The sequence below is a fragment of the Leucopleurus acutus genome, assembly GCF_964270905.1.
Source record: "Leucopleurus acutus genome assembly, chromosome: 13".
NCBI lineage: Eukaryota > Metazoa > Chordata > Mammalia > Artiodactyla > Delphinidae > Leucopleurus > Leucopleurus acutus.
Window position 1 is genome coordinate 41,882,513 of NC_139155.1, and position 20,986 is coordinate 41,903,498.

A 20,986-nucleotide genomic window follows, 5' to 3' on the forward strand; every position below is an offset into this window, starting at 1 on the left:
CTTCCCACTAGCTATCTATTTTACATTTGGTAGTGAATATATGTCAATGCCACTCTCTCACTTCGTCTCAGCTTACCCGTCTCCTTCTCTGTGTCTTCAAGTCCATTCTCTACATCTGCATCTTTATTCCTGTCCTGCCCCTAGGTTCTTCAGAACCATTCTTTTTCTAGATTCCATATATATGTGTTAGCGTAAGGTATTTTTTTTCTCTTTTTAACTTACTTCACTCTGTATGACAGACTATAGATCCATCCACCTCACAGCAGATAGTTCAATTTTGTTTCTTTTTATGGCCGAGTAATATTCCATTGTATATATATGCCACATCCCCTTTATCCATTCATCTGTTGATGGACACTTAGGTTGCTTCCATGCCCTGGCTATTGTAAATAGTGCTGTAATGAACATTTTGGTACATGACTCTTTTTGAATTATGGTTTTCTCACGGTATATGCCCAGTAGTGGGATTCCTGGGTCATATGGTAGTTCTATTTTTAGTTCTTTAAGGAACCTCCATACTGTTCTCCATAGTGGCTGTATCAATTTACATTCCCACCAACAGTGCAAGAGTGTTCCCTTTTTGCCACACCCTCTCCAGCATCTTTTGCTTGTAGATTTTTTGATGATGGCCATTCTAACCAGTGTGAGGTGGTACCTCATTGTAGCTTTGATTTGCATTTCTCTAATGATTAGTGATGTTGAGCATCCTTTCATGTGTTTGTTGTCAATCTGTAAATCTTTGGAGAAATGTCTATTTAGGTCTTCTGCCCATTTTTGGATTGGGTTGTTTGTTTGTTTGATATTGAGGGGCATGAGCTGCTTGTAAATTTTGGAGATTAATCCTTTGTCAGTTGCTTCATTTGCAAATATTTTCTCCCATTCTGAGGGTTGTCTTTTCATCTTGTTTATAGTTTCCCTTGCTGTGCAAAAGCTCTTAAGTTTCATTGGGTCCTATTTGTTTATTTTTGTTTTTATTGGCATTTTGCTAGGTGGTGGGTCAAAAAGGATATTGCTGTGATTTATGTCATAGAGTGTTCTGCCTATGTTTTCCTCTAAGAGTTTTATAGGGTCTGGCCTTACATTTAGATCTTTAATCCATTTTTAGTTTATTTTTGTCTATGGTGTTAGGGAGTGTTCTAATCACATTCTTCTACATGCAGCTGTCCCGTTTTCCCAGCACCACGTATGGAAGAGGCTGTCTTTTCTCCATTGTATATTCTTGCCACCTTTATCAAAGATAAGGTGACCATATGTGTGTGGGTTTATCTCCGGGCTTTCCATCCTGTTCTATTGATCTATATTTCTATTTTTGTGTCAGTACCATATTGTCTTGATTACTGTACCTTTGTAGTGTAGTCTGAACTCAGGGAGCCTGATTCCTTCAGCTCCGTTTTTCTTTCTCAAAATTGCTTTGACTATTTGGGGTCTTTTGTGTTTCCATAAAACTTGTGAAATTTTTTGTTCTAGTTCTGTGACAAATGCCATTGGTGGTGTGATAGGGATTGCAGTGAATCTGTAGCTTGCTTTGTGTAGTATAGTCATTTTCACCATGTTGATTCTTCCAATCCAAGAACATGGTATATCTCTCCATCTGTTTGTATCATCTTTAATTTCTTTCATCAGTGTCTTATAGGTTTCTGCATACAGGTCTTTTGTCTCCTTAGGTAGGTTTATTCCTAGGCATTATATTCTTTTTGTTTCAGTGGTAAATGGAAGTGTTTCCTCAGTTTCTCTTTCAGATTTTTCATCATTAGTATATAGGACTGCAAGATATTTCTGTGCCTTAATTTTGTATCCTGCTACTTTACCTAATTCATTGATTAGTTCTAGTAGTTTTCTGGTAGCATCTTTAGGATTCTCTGTGTATAGTATCATGTCATCTGCAAACAGTGACAGTTTTACTTCTTCTTTTCCAATTTGGATTCCTTTTATTTCTTTTTCTTCTCTGTTTGCCGTGGGTAAAACTTCCAAAACTATGTGGAAAAATTGTGGTAAGAGTGGGCAACCTTGTCTTGTTGCTGAACTTGGTGGAAAAGGTTTCCGTTTTTCACCACTGAGAATGATGTTTGCTGTGGGTTTGTCATATATGGCCTTTCTTATATTGAGGTAAGTTCCCTCTGTGCCTACTTTCTGGAGAGTTTTTATCATAAGTGGGTGTTGAATTTTGTCAAAAGCTTTTTCCTCATCTATTCACATTATCATATATATATATTTCTTTTTTTTTTGCGGTACACAGGCCTCTCACTGTTGTGGCCTCTCCCGTTGCATGGCACAGGCTCCGGACGTGGAGGCTCAGTGGCCATGGCTCACGGGCCCAGCCGCTCCGTGGCATGTGGGATCCTCCCGGACCGGGGCACGAACCCGTGTCCCCTGCATCGGCAGGCAGACTCCCAACCACTGCGCCACCAGGGAAGCCCTACACTTCTTATATCTTCTTCTTGGACTGATCCCTTGATCATTATGTAGTGTCCTTCTTTGTCTCTTATAATAGTCTTTATTTTAAAGTCTATTTTGTCTGATATGAGAATTGCTACTCCAGCTTTCTTTTGATTTCCATTTGCATGGAATATCTTTTTCCAGCCCCTCACTTTCAAGTCTGTATGTGTCCCTAGGTCTGAAGTGGGTCTCCTGTGGACAGCATATATATGGGTCTTTTTTTTTGTATCCATTCAGCCAGTCTATGTCTTTTGGTTGGAGCATTTAATCCATTTACATTTAAGGTAATTATTGATATGTATGTTCCTATTCCCATTTTCTTAATTGTTTTGGATTTATTTTTGTAGGTCTTTTCCTTCTGTTGTGTTTCCTGCCTAGAGAAGTTCCTTTAGCATTTGTTGTAAAGCTGGTTTGGTGCTGCTGAATACTCTTAGCCTCTGTTTGTCTGTAATGGTTTTAATTTCTCTGTCAAATCTGAATGAGATTCTGGCTGGTTAGAGTAATCTTGGTTGTAGGTTTTTCCCTTTCATCACCTTAAATATGTTCTGCCACACCCTTCTGGCTTGCAGAGTTTCTCCTGAAAGATCAGCTGTTAACCTTATGGGGATTCCCTTGTATGTTACCTGTTGCTTTTCCCTTGCTGCTTTTAATATTTTTTCTTTGTATTTAATTTTTGATCATTTGATTTATGTGTCTTGGCTTGCTTCTCCTTGGATTTATCCTGTGTGAGACTCTCTGCACTTTGTGGACTTCATTGACTATTTCCTTCCCCATATTAGGGAAGTTTTCTTTTCTTTTTTTTTTTTCCTCACACACATACACTGTATTTTATTTTTATAAGAGATGAATAGTGGGAAGTTTTCAACTATAATCTCTTCAAATATTTTCTCAGTCCCTTTCTTTTTCTCTTCTTCTTCTGGAACCCCTATAATTCGAATGTTGGTGCCTTTAATGTTGTCCCAGAGGTCTCTGAGACTGTCCTCAATTCTTTTCATTCTTTTTTCTTTATTCTGCACTGTGGTAGTTATTTCCACTAGTTTATCTTCCAGGTCACTTATCTTTTTTTCTGTCTCAGATATTCTGCTCTTGATTCCTTCTAGAGAATTTTAATTTCATTTATTGTGTTGTTTATCATTGTTTGTTTGCTCTTTAGTTCTTCTAGGTCCTTGTTAAATGTTTCTTTTATTTTCTCCCTTCTGTCTCCAATATTTTGGATCATCTTTACTATCATTATTCTGAATTCTTTTTCAGGTAGACCGCCTATTTCCTCTTCATATGTTTGGCCTGGTGGTTTTTACCTTGCTCCTTCATCTGCTGTGTATTTCTCTGTCTTCTTATTTTCTTAACTTACTGTGTTTGGGGTCTCCTTTTCACAGGCTGCAGGTTCATAGGTCCCATTGTTTTTGGTGGCTGCCGCCAGTGGGTAAGGTTGGTTTAGTGGGTTTTGTAGGCTTCCTGTTGGAGGGGACTGATGCCTCTGTTCTGGTGGATGAGGCTGGATCTTGTCTTTCTGCTGGGCAGAACCGTGTCCAGTGGTGTGTTTTGGGGTACCTGTGAACTTAGTTTGATTTTAGGTAGCCTCTCTGCTAATGGATGGTGTTGTGTTCCTGTCTTGCTAGTTGATTGGTGTAGGGTGTACAGTACTGGAGCTTGCTGGTTGTTGAGTGGATCTGGGTCTTAGCATTGAGTTAGAGATCTCTGGAGGACTTCTAGCTGATTGGTGTTATGTGAAGCCAGGAGGTCTCTGGTGATCCAATGTCCTGATCTCGACTCACCCACCTCAGAGGCTCTGGCCTGACACCCAGCCGGAGTACCAAGACCCTGTCAGCCACACAGCTCAGAAGAAGAGGGTGGATAAAAAAGGAAAGGAAGAAAGAAAAGAAAAGAAAGTTATTAAAATAATTTTTTAAAAAAAATATTAAAATAAAAAAAGTAAACAAAAAGAAGAGAGCAACCAAACCAATAAACAAATCCACCAGTGATAACAAGCGCTAAAAACTAAACTAAGATAAACATATAAATCAGAAACTAGTCAGTTGCATACATCAAACCCAAAGTCTACATTTGCTCCCAAAGTCCACTGCCTCAATTTTGGGATGATACGTCGTCTATTCAGGTATTCCACAGATGCAGCATACATCAGGTTGATTGTGGAGATTCAATCAGCTGCTCCTGAGGCTGCTGGGAGAAGTTTCCCTTTCTCTTCTTTGTTCTCACAGCTCCTGGGGTTCAGCTTTGGATTTGGTCCTGCCTCTTGCATGTAGGTCTCCCTCTGACATCTGTTCGTCGCTCAGACAGGAGGTGGTTAATGGAGCAGCTGATTAGGGGGCTCTGGCTCACTCAGACCAGGGGGGAGGGAGGGGTACGGAATGCAGGGTGAGCCTGCGGTGGCAGAGGCTTGAGTGATGTTGCAACAGCCTGAGGCACACCATGTGTTCTCCCGGGGAAGTTGTCCCTGGATCACAGGATCCTGGCAGTGGTGTGCTGCACAGGCTCCCAGGAGCAGAGGTGTGGATAGTGACCTATGCTTATGCACAGGATTTTTGATGGCTGCAGCAGCAGTGTTAGCATTTCATGTCAGACTCTGGTGTCTGTGCTGATAGCTGCGGCTCGCACCCATCTCTGAAGCTCGTTTAGGGAGTGCTGTGAATCTCCTCTCCTCGTGCACCCTGAAACAATGGTCTCTTGATCTTAGGCAGTTCCACACCTTTTCCTGAATTCCCTCCCGGCTAGCTGTGGTGCACTAGCCCCTTCAGGCTGTGTTCACACAGCCAACCCCAGTTCTCTCCCTGGGATCTGACGTTTGAAGCCCCCAGCCTCAGCTCCCAGCCCCCAACCCCACCCCCCAGCTGGTGAGCAGACAAGCCTCTCAGGCCGGTGAGTGATGGTCAACAGGGATCCTCTGTGCGGGAATCTCTCCACTTTGCCCTCTGCACGCCTGTTGCTGTGCTGTCCTCTGTGGCTCTGAAGCTTCCCCCTGCCCCATCTCATCCAGTGAAGGGGCTTCCTAGTGTATTGAAACTTTTCCTCCTTCACAGCTCCCTCCCAGAGGTGCAGGTTCCGTCCCTATTCTTTTGTCTGTTTTTTCTTTTTTCTTTTGCTATACCCAGGTACATGGGGAGTTTCTTGCCTTTTGGGAAGTCTGAGGTCTTCTGCCAGCATTCAGTAGGTGTTTTCTAGGAGCTGTTCCACACATAGGTGTAGTTTTGATATATTTGTGGGGAGGCAGGTGATCGTTACGTCTTACTCCTCCGCCGTCGTGAAGGTCCTCTGGTCTATCACTTCTGTTTTATATTCTTTCTTGGAAATCACCTCTCTGCTTATGTTATTGATCTCTTCTTGCATGTTATCTACTTTTTCCATTAGAGTCCTTCGCATATTAATCATAGTTGTTTTAAATTAATAGTCTTATAATGCCAACATCCCTGCCATGTTTGGGTCTGGTTTTTGAGGTATTTAAATAATTATAATTTATTAAAGCTGTTTCATGAACAGGCAGCTTAGAAATAATATCTAGTTTAAACACTTAAGATTTCATTATATTATGAACCCACAGTTCCTTTTCCACAATTCAAAAACCAAAGGGCTCTCAGAAATAAAGTTTTTTAACATAAATTTGTGACACACTCATTTTTGGCAAAATCTGATGTGAATTGACATGAAGCTATTTATGGTCTTTGTTTATCTAATTTAGTATACATATTCATATGATTTTGTGGAGAAACATTGATATATGTTATAGTGTGCTTCTGAGATATTTCAAACTATATAGTTTATGCTCTGCATGCTCTATCTAAATCCAAACAAATTCTAAGTTCCAAACATATCTAGGACCAAGGCTTTTAAATAAAAGATTACAAACATGTAAATAATAATTTTTAATCTCATAATTCAAGACTTTTTTAATAGGTAGTATATTATTGTATAATTAAGTAGACATGGAGTCGGATAATATGGTTAGGGCATTTAATGGATGGGTTAAATAGGTGTACAGATAATTTCATTTACAATTTTAAAGGATAAGATTGTGTCTGGTATGTTGTTTAAGCATGAATAAACCTGAGATGTTGATAAGATAACTGATAAATAATACTCTCATTTACTAGTTATCATGGTCTTCTTGCCCTCTTCTTCTAATGATTTTACATGCAACAGGGAATGCAGGGTTGATTTTGTTTTTAATTTTGTCCCAGCGACCTAAGAACAAACATGCTGTGATGTCTATTTGAGTCTCACTTTTCAGATTTTACATTTGTAATGTAAAAGTTCATGTGCATTACATATTGTTGTTCTGTAGTTGGCCATTTCCCAGACACCTCCCTTCAGAAGTAAATATCAAAGGAAAACAGTCTCATATTCCTGTGAGATCTGAAAATTATATAAATAATTGAAATATATAGATATAATTGAAGTATATATGTTTATATATGTTATATATACATACATATATATATGGATTTGGATAACATTCAGTGAAGTCTACTGCTATGAACAGATCTAAAGCTGACATATAATTCCAAGAATTCAAATGAATTTTGTCCTCAGTGCTAAGATTTCTGGGATCCTCTGACAGAATCGTATTTTATTTAGAGTTTCTCCCCTAGACAAAGACTCATGTTTCTCTTAAGGTCATCAGTAAAGGTCTGTGCTATCTAATATAGCAGCCACTAACCACATGTGGTTATTATTATCATTGCTATTATTGATGATGATATTGCTGTCACTTGCTACTAATACTTATTTTTAAAGTAAGACAAATGAAACAAGATTAAGTATTTAATATGCAAGTTAAAAGGATTTTAAAATAGATATCAGGCTTGGCAATTTTGTCATATCAATTGTTTTTTTATTGTCTAAAGCCTAGGATGGTGAAATTATTACCAAATATTGTGAAAACATTTATATAACCCCACTCCCTTGTAAATAAAAACAGTAATAGTGCCTTAAAACCACTACAGTATTATAATCATTTGAATTGTCGGTGATAGTATTAATGATTGGGAGTTCAGTTCACTTCCAAGGCTCACTTTCACCTAAATTTGAACTCTGAGAAGAAAAATATGTTCTTCTAAAGACATATGAGATAGTATTACAGTAAATTTAGGGTTTGGGGGAAAATACATTAATAGCATATATAACATTGTTCATTTTTTTAAAAGTACCTAACAAAATCTAATTATTATTTACATTAGATGTTCTGAGATATACCTACATTTACCTTTTGTTATTTTAATTGTAGGACTGAAGTGGGATATTGGAAGATAAATTTTGCCCTTTGGGGATTTCTCCTTTAGGATGATAGGTTAATAATTTAAGTAGTTTTGTTTGAACCTTTAAAAGAAGAATTAAACCAGGGCTTCACATCTTTACTTATCAGGTCAAAAGACTTCTGTAATGTGATTATATTCTCACCTTGTAGTGAAAGATAAAAGCAGTATCCCTGACATCTATCTCTAGAAGCTTCAAGAACATATAGTTTGTTGGATTCTTCCTCTTAAAAAAGTGGTATAATCCTTTAAGCTTCAGGTTGAAAGAAACCTGAAATGTCATTCCTAGCACATATTTCTGTCATCATTTGTAAATAAAAATAAAAACCTTGACAAATTGGTTAAAATACATATCATATTCTCTCAGGAGCAATTCCTTCACATTGAAGTATATAGTAACTTCAAATAAAATGTGCTACTTTTGACTTACAGCTTCTCTTTCTAAGTGGAATAAGCAGAGTGATGGTGCAATTATTTTTTCAATTAGAGAAACTTCAGTAACCATTGGCACCATAGGCACATGTTCCAGGAAAAAAATGTGAGAATCAGTTGTTCCAAACCCGTTTTAGAATGATGGCTTATACTCTCTTCCCTACCCTCACTCCTTCAGATTTTGTGCTTGGAAATGTACGTTAATACCTAAGATAATTTGTTATCTGTTTAGTGTTTAATCTCTCAGTATGATTTCAATGCATGTTTCTAAGACCCTCCATCCTCAGAAAAATTGCTTCTTATAGATGACTTCCTATCATGAATAAATTAAATTATATTCATCAGAATAAAAAGTTTTATGTTTAGAATAGCAAGAGAGATCACTGCCTTTTCTACTTCTGACTCACCATGTAACAGTGGTACTAGTAATTAAAATTTATAATCAATATGTAAAATAAAACTAATAGTAATAATAAAGGTAAAAGAAAACAACTGTATATGAAAAGGAAGTAAGGAAGATAGAATGTGTTTTTTGGATAAGGTAAGGTATGAAGGCCATTTTTTTGCTTGGTTTTGGGTTTTTGGTGGGGTTTTTTTTGTTGTTGTTTATTGGGTTTTGGGATTTTTTTGCTTTTTTGTTTTGGTAAGGGACAAAAAGTAATTTTTTCCTAACTAAAATGATTGTTGCAGAATAAGAAAGCAAAAAAAAAAAAAATGATAGGACAAAAGCTGAATGGATATAGAAAGGTACAGAAATTTGTAGAAAAGAAGTTTTATGTGTGAGTTCAAAGTTGGCTAAAATTGAATAGGTTTATTTATAAGTGTTTTTAAAAAGAGTTCAAAACTAGGATTTAATTTTCTGTCTGTTAAAAAGCACAAAAATTCTTAGATTATTGGTCTGCTTTTAATAAAAGATTATAAAAGGTTTATCTTTACCTTTAATGTAATCTGCCTAGGAAACAAAGATTCTGTGTCTTATGAAAATAGTTCCTCTGTAGTTGGTAGTGTTTGGTGATCATTTTACAATATATACAAATGTAGAATATGTGGCTATTGAACACTTGAAATATGCCTAGTCTGAGATGGGCTGTAAGTGTAAAACATGCTAGATTTCAAAGATAAATTATAAAAAGAGAATGCACACTATCTCATTAATATAAAAAAATAAAATAAAATGGAACCAACCTTGAAAATTTCCTGAGCAGACAAGACCACTTTAGTCATACAAGCAAAACTTAATTTAGCTTATTTTGCGAGACTGACTTGACCTGGGTCATTTCTTACTTGTGTCTCTGAGAAACCATAAGCAAAACTTAAACTGTTACCCAAAATTGAAATGAGGTAAAAATTAACTGATTCCCTACCATTATCATTTAAGAAAATTCTAGGGACTTCCCTGGCAATCCAGTGGTTAGAACTCCGTGCTTCTACCGCAGGGGGCACATGTTTGATCCCTGGTTGGGCAGCTAAGATCCCACATGTCGTGTGGTGTGGCCCAAAAAATATTTTTTAAAAAGGAAAATTCTAATATTATAACCACTGTGAAGAATAAATAATCACTGCCTCCCTACTATATAAGATGCCTTGTAACAATATCCCCCTGAGCCTCATTCCATGTTTTAGTTTGAGTGTTCTCAGTTCAAGAATTGTCTTCTTGGTGTGTGCACAATAAACTTTTTACTATTAGTAATCTTTATTTTCCAGTGAAAACTAGGTAGTAGGCAATTGTGAACTATTATATATTAGCATTACATTGTGGGTTACCAAATTTATTAATACATAATTATAAAAACTTACAGTTTTTAGAGATATGTTTTTATAGTACAATATATATATATATATTTTTTTGCGGTACGTGGGCCTCTCACTGCTGTGGCCTCTCCCGTTGCGGAGCACAGGCTCCGGACTCACAGGCTCAGCAGCCATGGCTCATGGGCCCAGCCGCTCTGCGGCATGTGGGATCTTCCCGGACCGGGACACGAACCCGTGTCCCCTGCATTGGCAGGCAGACTCTCAACAACCGCGCCACCAGGGAAGCCCTATAGTACAATTTTTAATGTGACAGGCCATTTTGTTAATAAACCCAAGTATTTTTTGTCTCTCTGTAAAAATTTAAAAACCAAAAGTAGATAGACTTATGTTTAGCATTTAATGTTTCACTATATTATCTTAATTGGAAATGATTTAGATATTTAATGAATATCCATTATTTAGTTTAATAGTATAATATTATTTGCATTTATTTAAAATTTTTTGACAATTATGCTTTGATTAGACATTAAACAGTTAACCATAATCTTATTTTTCTTGTTGACAAATTTTGTAACCTGTGAACCAGGAATCAGGTTCTCATCAGTCATCAGATCTGATGGCTGCTTGATCTTGGACTTCCCAGCCTCCAGAACTGTGAGAAATAAGTGTTTTCCTTTAAGCCACCCAATCTGTAGTATTTTTGTTATAGCAGCTCAAATGGATGAAGACTAGCAGCATCTGCATCACCTGGGCAGTTGTTAGAAATCAAAATTCTTGGGCCCCGCTCCAGACCTACTGAATGGGGTCCAGTGCTCTATATTTGAAAAGATCCTTTGGGTGATTCTGATGCATGCCAAATGAGAGAACCACCTGCTAGCCAACTAATACCTTGAAGAACAAGCTTGAAAAAAAGGTTTAATATCATTTTGAAGTGCCAAAAAGGTAGCTGCGTTTTTTTAAATTATTAAGTGAGAGAGATTTCCTTTCAGATGTTATGAAGTGGAGTGACTTTCATATAACTAAAATTTTATGAGAATCTCCAAAGTAATTATTAATTTTTGGACAAACACTTGGAAAATGTCAAAATGAAGTATCAAATGTGACTTCTTTATCCAAAACTACTTATGAAGAATTAATCTCAATCTTGGGAAATCATATACATAATGGTAAACCAGTAAACAAAATAACAAATACCAATCCTTGGTTATACAAATGTGTAATTGCAAATTCACATGCATAAGCAATAATACAGAGATATGTTGTATACACTTCACACAGTGGAATTATGACATTTCAATTGCCATGTGGAAAGATCTTTTGGACCTTTTGAATAAAATACGTGAGAAATTACAGACCCTTAATTTGAAATATATAAAGGCTTTGTTGTCTTTATATTGATTCACTTTGCTATAAAGCAGAAACTAACACACCATTGTAAAGCAATTATACTCCAGTAAAGACATTTAAAAAAATAGTAATGGGGTGTAAAAAAATCAACAAAAATAAGAAGTGAAATCGATCAACATTTTGACACTGACTAGTAAGTGACTTGTAATGAAAATGTCCAGGTCTTACTAAAGACAGTATTTCCTTGGGAGGAAGGAAAATACACTTAATGAAGAGAAATGAATTATATTAACAAGTTGGAAGAAGATTTAAATTTCGCATTGGATTTGACAAAAGATACTGATATCAATGAAGAAAACATAAAACTGATAAATGTCACTTTAATGAAGACATCAGTCACTTCCCAAGAAAACTTAAGATGGCCTAAATATTAAAGGAACTTGATTAAGGTTTCCCCAACTGAAAACAATGTAACAATTTGCATTATATTAGCAATATTTAATTTGAAGAGCAAAGGAAAGTTTCGAAACTATCAACAATAAAAGACACATTTCCATCAGATATGCTGAAGTAAAGACTGAATTATTTTTCTATTCTCTTTATAGAATATGATAATGCAAAATCATTGTCATATGAAGAAGCAATCAAAGAGCATGCAGCCAAGAAATGTGGAAAGGAAACAGTATTATAGAGATGGGCCAGGGCGTTATTTAATTTTTAAAATATTATTTTTCTACATTTTGTGATGGTTGTAGCATTTATAAGCTTTTTAGAATCTTTTAATTTATTGTGGTTTTTCTCATTTTAATTAAATATTCACTTTTCTAACTAATTTTTCAAATGCACCGCCTCTCCAAACTTTATAACTTTCAGACCTCAAAAAATTTGGATCCATTCAATCCTATGAGCCTAGAACAGTGCTCTAAGTATTAAGTAGTGCTTCTTTAAATGTTTTTGAATAAATGACTGTCATGTAAAAATATTCAAAATGGAGGAGATATAAAACTAATTACAGGGCTTCCCTGGTGGCGCAGTGGTTGAGAGTCCACCTGCCGATGCAGGGGACACGGGTTCGTGCCCCGGTCCGGGAAGATCCCACATGCCGCGGAGCGGCTGGGCCCGTGAGCCATGGCCGCTGAGCCTGCGCGTCCAGAGCCTGTGCTCCACAATGGGAGAGGCCACAACAGTGAGAGGCCCGCGTACTGCGAAAAAAAAAAAAAAACCCACAACTAATTACAAAATTTATACATCTTAAAATTCATTTTGAAAGTTTAAAGTCATTTAAAAATAGAGAATATAATACATAGAACTACTAATACCCATCACCCAAATTCAACAGTGGTTAAGATTTGCCACATTTTTTTTATTTTCCACAGTTTTTTCCACTTTTTTCCTTTTCTTTCCTGCAGTATTTAAAAGTAGATCCCAGATATCCACATCATTTCATCCCTTCATTCCTCAATTTCTGCCTCTAACAAATGTGGACATTTTCTTACATAAACATTTACTTAACCAAATGTTAGGTTATTACATCTAATCTAATACGTAAAAAAGTATTCAATGTTTTTACCTAATAACCTCATCCATAGTCACATCTTCCCAATTTTCTCAAAATTATCTTTCTTTTGCGTTGGGTTTATTTGGATCACGATACAAAGTCAACACAGTTCATTTTATTAAACCTTTTAACTCTCTTCTAATATATCACTTTTTTTTCTGTGTCATTAACATATTGCTGAACCAAAGTCATTTGTCCTGCACAATGTCTCATAGTTTGGATTTGTCTGTCTGCTTTCTCTTGTGTCTTTTAACTTGTTATTTTATCTGCCTTATTTCCTATAAATGGAAGTTAGCTTCAGAATAGTGGTTCTCAAACTTGAGCTGCATCAGAATCCCCCTGGAAGGTAAGTTAAAACAGGGGTCCCCAACACCCGGGCCAGATACCAGTACCAGTCCACAGCCTGTTAGGAACTGGCCACACAGCAGGAGGTGAGCAGCGGGCAAGCAAGTGAAGCTTCATCTGCCGCTCCCCATTGCTCCCCATCATTCGAATTACTGCCTGAACCATCCCCTCCCCGACCCCAGTGTCCGTGGAAAAATTGTCTTCCACGAAACCGGTCCCTGGTGCCAAAAAGGTTGGGGACTGCTGTGTTAAAACACAGATTTTGGGTCCAGCCCCAAAGTGTCTGATTCAGGTGATCTGGGATGGAGGTCAATAATTTGCATCTCTAATAAGTTCCCAGGAGATGCAGTTACTTCTGATCTAACAGGCACACTTTGAGAACCACTGTTTCTAGACTTAGGTTTGATTCAATTCAAAGTCTTTTTTCTTTTGTTCATGAGCTTGCTTCTTAAGTTATGCTGTATGCTTCGTTTTGCATCATTTTGCATCACATCAGATGGCACACAGTGTCTGGTAATCACACTTCTAATGATGTTAAGAATGCCCAGTAGATTCAGTAATGAATAACTGATATTTTAAAAAATAACTTGCTGAATTCAGTGAAGTTGCAGGATACAAAATCAATATATAGAAATCTGTTGCATTTCTATGCATTAATAATGAACTATCAGAAAGAGAAATTAAGAAAACAATCCCATTTACAATTGCATCTAAAAGAATAAAATAATTACGAATAGATTTAACCAAAGAGGTGAAATTCTCTGACCACAGAGTAAGCAAACTTTCTTTAAAAGTAAAGTTAAGCTTCCTATCTGTGAGAATTTTTCTAGGTCTGGAGCTGGCAGTTCTGTTCAGGTGTGAAATGTGGGAAAAGGAAAATGCCAATATATTTCCAAGAAGGTCTTTGCTAAGGACGGTCGCATGTTATCTCAAGAGGACTGAGTGGAATATATAACTAAGACAAAAATCTAATCTTGTCCCCATAAACCAACACCTGTGTTTTGAGGATAAGCAGGTATATATTTTCCATAGGGCATAAGTTGTGATTCTTTATCTTTGTATTTTTTAAGATCTAATTTGGATATTTTGGATTTACACATGGAATATGAAAATAATTGTTCCTGAAGGGGAGGCTTGTTTAGGGTATGATCATCCAGAGTTTTATTGAGGTGGCACAGGGTTATGAGGCAATGACTGCCATATGTTATGTGGGTTATTAGGAGGCCTCTAGTAATTATTATTGTCTGATTCTGTATTATCACCCCAATACCCATATTCCCCCATTTGTTAAAAAGGACTATTTTTTTTTAACTTCCATCATTCTTTGGCAAAGACTAGTCTTTTGTTTTACTAATTTATTTATTTATTTTTGCTGTGTTGGGTCTTAGTTTCTGTGCGAGGGCTTTCTCTAGTTGTGGCAAGCGGGGGTCACTCTTCATCGCGGTGCGCGGGCCTTTCACCGTCGCGGCCTCTCTTGTTGCGGAGCACAGGCTCCAGACGCGCAGGCTCAGTAGTTGTGGCTCACGGGCCTAGTTGCTCCACGGCATGTGGGATCCTCCCAGACCAGGGCTCGAACCTGTGTCCCCTGCCTTGGCAGGCAGATTCTCAACCACTGCTCCACCAGGGAAGCCCTAAAAAGGACTATTTTTAAAACAGTTATAGATTCACAGCAAAATTGAGAGGAAGGTACAGGGATTTCCCATATTCCCACTTCCCTTTACACATGCCTAGTTTCTCTGTTATCAGCATCACTGACCAGAGTGGTACACATGTTACAATTGATGAACCTAAACTGATGAATTATAATTACCCAAAGTCCATAGTTTATATTAAGTTTCACTCATGGTATTGTACATTTACGGATTTGTACAAATGTTTAATGACATGTATGCACCACTATAGTATCATACATAGTATTTTCATCGCCCTAAAAATCTTCTGTGCTCCATCTATTCATGTCTCCCCACCCCCTAAACCCTGACAACCACTGATCTTTTTACTGCGCCTAGTTTTGCCTTTTCTAGAATGTCATATAGTTGAAAACATACAATATATAGTCTTTTCCATTGGTTTCTTTCACTTAGTAACTTGTATTTAAGGTTCTTCTGTGTCTTTTCATGGCTTGATAGCTCGTTTCTTTTAGTATTAAATATTATTCCATTATCTGGTCAACCACAGTTTATTTACCCATTCACCTACTGAAGCACGTCTTGGTTCCAGGTTTTTGCAATTATGAATAAAGCTGCTAGAAACATTAATGTGCAGGTTTTGTGTAGAGATAAAATTTTAATTCCTTGGGTAAATACCAAGGAGCACAATTGCTGGATCATACGATGAATATGTTTAGTTTCGGAAGAAAAAGCAAGACTATCTTCCAAAGTGGCAGTACTGTTTTGCATCCTACCAGCAATGCATGAGGGTTTCTGTTGCTTCACATCCTCTCCAGCATTTAGTGTTGTCAGTGTTCCAGATTTTGACCATTTTAATAGGTGTGTAGTGATACTGTTGCTTTAATTTGCATTTCCCCAATGATATACGATGTGGAGCATCTTTTCATATGCCTATTTGCCATCTGTATATCTCCTTAGGTGAGGTGTCTCTTAAGGTCTCTGGCCCATATTTTAATCAGGTTCTTTTCTTATTGTTGAGCTTCAGTGTTCTTTGTAGGTTTGGGATAACTGTCCTTTTACAGATGTGTCTTTTGCAAAGATTTTCTTTCAGTCTGTGGCTTATCTTCACTCCCCAATATTTTAAGACCAAAGCCTTTGTAGTAAAAGGAAAGCTACAGTCTGAAGTGCCAACTCTGTAGAGAACCTTTGTTAAATGCTGTGAAGGAAAAGGTGGAAGACTATATGTTGATTCCTATCTCAGTCTAGCTTGAAGGAAAATGCATATTAACATGAAAAGAAAAGTAGAGAGCAGTTGTGGTGTTTAATTCTGTGTCCAGTGCCATTGGCTATTAAGAGTTCACAGTGGAGGGAAAGATTGAAGTTGACTGAGGTAGAAGTAGGAATCTTTGTGGAAATTGAACTTAATCTGATTGACCTTGAAAGCTAGTTAGTTCATCAACAGTGAGATAGGTGAGAAATGACACTCCATCTGAGAAACATAATTCAGTGTTACAAAACTTTCAGTTTATATCATAGAAGAAAAACACTTTGATTATGCTCTAGATTTAGATCCTGAATATTCTCAGATCTGTGATGGGTTTTCTTTACCTTGAGTAACTAGGACCATAAATCCTTCGTGGTTCCATAGTGGTACTGTTAGTAGCAGATGGCTGGCTCCTGTGTCTCACATCATATCTAAAAAGAATAGATTAGCCCAGCATATTTGCATCCAGATAAGTGTATTATAACACTTTAAAATATTGCACATGCCATTTAAAAAGCATATATAGTATATTTTTCAAACTTACGGAATATTTGCCTTATATTTGATTAGGTAATTCCACCTTGTTAATGATCTGAACTATAAAAATATGCCTTTTTTTCACTTCTAATGTCAGTGACCTATTCTAGTTTTGTTATCCCCCCTCTGACTATGTAGTAATAATATATTAGTGAAATCCTCAAAGCATGCAACACATATGTTATCATTGTATGGAGGCATTTTTGAATGCTGATGATTTAAAATTTCCCATTTTAAATGCTTTCAAAAGCATTAGACTATGTTGATAGATTTGAAGATAGCTGCTCTTGTTTACAGAATTGTTTTCTATTTAGCTGGGGCCACCTGGGTATCTAAGTCATCATATGTGAAATTTGGGTTATTAATTTGACCTTGTAATGATTGATTTCTGTACTAGTCCAGGCTCCATTGCAAATGATCTAAATTCAGATTTAAGCAAAAATATGAAGTGGGGAGATGGAGAGGATATAGTATCACACAGCTGAAAGGTCCATGGGTTAATTTAATTTCAGGCACAGTTGAATCTAGATGCTCAAATGATGTTATCAGGTCTATTTCTATTCCGCTTAGCTCTGCTGGATTCAACTTGATTTCAGTTACAGGCACACTTTCTTCACTTGGAGGTGAAGTCAAGGCACTCATGCCTAGGGGAGAGGAGGTTGTTGCCCATAGGATTGGCACTTTGACCTGGCAAAGCAGGGGCTGATTCTGAAAGGAACAGGTGCTGGGCTAACAAACAAGTAAAAGCTACCACAGCAGGACCAATGGTTGGTCTTGGCCACAATTACCAACGTTTGTGAAAATTGTCTTGGTTGGCATTCATCTTGTCTTGTACATTACAAAGCACTAAGCTTAACAAATGGCTAGGAGGAAACCTAGTTGCTTTTTTCTAAACCAAAATCAGATGCCATCTTTCGACTCATAGACAAATTATAAACTGATTTTAAAGCATGTTTTCCTAGCAGTCCTAGTATCAGTATTTTCTATAGTCCTTGTTGGGCAAAGCAATTAAGTATACCTACCCCTCAGTTTCCTTATCTGTTTCAAGAATACTAATGCAGTTAGACTGACTAAGCTCTGAGGTCATTTCTAGTTCAAAGAATATGTGATTCAGTGATTCTTTTATAAAACTGAGTACAGGTTGGGTTTTTTTTGGAATATGTATATTGAATGGAAACAGTAATTGCTCTCAAAAAGCTACATTCAATAAATCTTTCTGCAGTCATAGAAATGTACTCTGTGGCTATTAAGCACTTGAAATGTGACTGAGAAAATGAATTTTTAATTTGATTTCATTTAAGCTAATTTTGATTTAAATTAAAATAGCCACAGCTCTAGAATTATCAACTTATTTAAACCAGATTTTTGAGAAATGATTGACATTAAAAATAAAACAAAATTTATAAGCTTGTGCAAGGAATTTCAAAGCAGCAATTTCCCATTTTCTTTTCAGTCCCCTGCACATAGCTATTCAAGCTACGACTCGGGCAAAAATGAGAGTGTAGACCGAGGTGCTGAGGACCTGTCCCTAAACAGGGGAGATGAGGATGAAGATGACCACGATGACCACGAAGATTCTGAGAAAGTTAACGAGACAGATGGCGTTGAGGCCGAGCGTCTGAAAGCTTTTAATGTGAGTCCTGCCACCCTACCATTATGGCTGAGTTTTTTACCACTTCACTTTCATGTTGTTGCTTGTTGGTAACTGTGGCTACTTTAGAGACATGTTTGTTTAATTTACAGAAGGATTTAAAAAGTACATGAAACACTCTTAGCCAACCAGACACCAGAATGGCTGTGTTTTGTTTAGAATTTTAAAGCCAAACGTGAGCTGAAAACTTCACTTGTGCTGTGTGAGTATGCATGTTTACCTAGCGGATGAAGGGAGCCTCAGCTTATCCCTCGGAAGCGTCTGCCCGTCATCCGTTATTTTCTTTGCTTTCCCAGCTTATCTAATTATGCATGAAAAAAGAGTCAATTGTTTGTTTTCCAAGATTAGTATACTGTGCAGTGTAGCACATGTAGCAATGTAAACAGTCACATTATTAATAGAGAATTATATGGGGTGCTCAATCGTCACAGTCTACTGTTATTTCTTGATTTTTTTCTACGCAATAGTCTATACTTTTCTGTCTGTCTGTCTGTCTGCCTTTCTCTCTCTCTTTCTCTCTCTGTTTTTTAACCCAACCATTTAGAAAGTCTGTAAAAGGTGTTTGCTTAAAATTTCTGGCTTTCCATTGCAAAGTTCTCCAGTGCATAAACCAGACAAGACTATTTTCCTATCAGTAATCAAGACAGGAAGCTAGGAACAGCAGAGAGCAGCCCTCCAAACCCTTCTCCTCTGTCTCCCTCTTGCCAACAGATGTTTGTCAGGCTGTTTGTAGATGAAAACTTGGACCGAATGGTCCCAATCTCTAAGCAGCCCAAAGAAAAGATCCAGGCTATCATTGACTCATGCAGGCGACAATTCCCTGAGTATCAAGAGCGTGCCCGAAAACGCATACGTACTTACCTCAAGTCCTGCAGGCGGATGAAAAGAAGTGGTTTTGAGATGGTGAGTTTTGAATTAAAACACAGCCCTAGATTCCATCCAAATCCCACATGTAACCATGACACAATTTTTTTTTTCATCTTAGTGTCTTTTTAATTTTTTCCATAACGTCAGGTCCAAGGGGTTTTTGTTTGCTTGTTTGTTTTTTCTCCTTTTCATCTTCCTGAAGTATTTATCCCCTTTGTTGATTCAATAAGACACACCTTGTGAGACCAGTGCTCACAAGCCTAGGTACCATGTCCTAGGAAATGAGGGTCATGTGAGTGAACAGCAGTGAGAGCCAGCATCTCATTCTTGTGTGTTTCCTTTCTGTTACTGCTAAAGCAGATCTAAGGTTATTCAAGTCTTGAACTGAAGCACCCGTGGTTGCTTTAGACGGCCTGTGAGAATGGCTTTCTCTGGGACAAAAGGAAATGGATGGATCCATCCAAGTAATACTATTTTCATACCAACAGTTAACAAATAGCAGGCCTTGAAAAGAAAGGTCAGGGAATGAAAATCCTTATGTGAAAAATAAGGCTTTTGTGTGCTCGGTATATTTGTTACTTGTCTTGTGGATGGTTAACATGAGCGTTTAGATTCAGCTGGGCTTTTTGTAGATGGATGATATCATGCCAGTGTTAGATATTTATGGGTGGAAATTAGACAGTGTTATTTGACCTTTATTCTATCTTACCTTGATGGAATTGTTATACTAGAAGTAGTTTTTACAATGTATTTTAAAACTTTCTTTATATTTTTATGTATTTGAGTGGACATGTATTAGAAATTTTCTGAAACTATTTTCATTGTACTTTTGAGAAGGCTCCATAAAAACCAGGACTCTTCGTGCTTGTGATCAGTGCCTCCAGTTAATTAGGTGTGATGGAACAGGAGTTGGTATAGATATAGGAGAGGTTTCAGAGTATGCCAATAGGAGAAATAGTTTTCCAGATATAAATGAAATGAATAACAAGTAATACCTCCTATATTATCTATTTTTCTACAATGGCTTCTAAAAATATCTTTGATATTTTTAAAAGAAAAACGACTGTTTCTTATAGAGAGGCAGTCTGCCAAGATGGTCACTAACACAAGGCTCGGTCCCTGGAGAGCTTGGTCTGGAGTTCTGGGTCCACCAGTTTGTAGCTATGTGACCCGGGCAAGGTGCTTCAACTTTCTGAGCTCAGGTCCCTCCTCTGGAAATGAGAATAATTCCTAATTTATAGTGCTGACAGGATTATAGAAATTGTCATGTAAAGCTCGACAAGTCATTTTTGACACATAGTAACCACTCAATAAATCTGAACTCTGAAAATATAATCAACCAAATATTATTTAATCCATTGTCTGAAAAAAGCTACCCAAAATATTTGTATTATAAAATCACAGAACACTACATTTAAGAATTTGCTTACTTCTTAGAATAACTATATTGAAGTTGGAGTTTGCTGTACCTAAATTACTTTAAAATAAAATAGCATAGCTGTGCCTGATGAAATTAAATTATGACAGTTGAGGTGGTATGGTATCAGAGAGGAGAGATTGCTTGAAGAAAATACAGCTACTTCCCCCATTATTGAATTCTTTAAAAGTTATTGTCACCCAATAGGAGAAAGATGACAGACAAAAAGGATATCTAACCAGGAATAAAAGCCCAGAATCCTGGCTTTGACATCGGTTCATCATCAAATTGGCAGTTGTTGTAAAATTCCAGTAGAAACTAAGTATGTCTCATTCAGTGCACAATGCACAATATATACTTTCCTCTTATAAAGATAATAATGTTATATACCATGATTTTATTTTACCAGCATCTGGCACTACTATTTCTTCTAAATCTTTTAATGTTATTTAGAGATTCTTTTCTTTGGTAAAATTTATCTTATTTTCCATTTATTAATAATT

At 36.9% G+C, this 20,986-nt stretch overlaps 1 protein-coding gene across 5 annotated transcripts in view; it reads left to right on the plus strand.

The window, feature by feature from the left end:
- NOL4 (nucleolar protein 4) overlaps positions 1-20,986 on the plus strand; it is a gene marked incomplete at both ends in the record, with an annotated part of 393,313 nt that overhangs the window by 265,323 nt on the left and 107,004 nt on the right. For 3 of the 5 annotated variants that reach the window (XM_082853659.1, XM_082853660.1, XM_082853661.1), the window contains one exon: positions 18,002-18,181. In XM_082853659.1, the coding sequence (XP_082709785.1) occupies positions 18,002-18,181 (180 nt within the window). Of the gene's footprint in view, positions 1-18,001; positions 18,182-18,910; positions 19,103-20,986 lie in introns of all 5 variants that reach the window. The other 2 variants (XM_082853657.1, XM_082853658.1) reach the window with 1 other exon arrangement.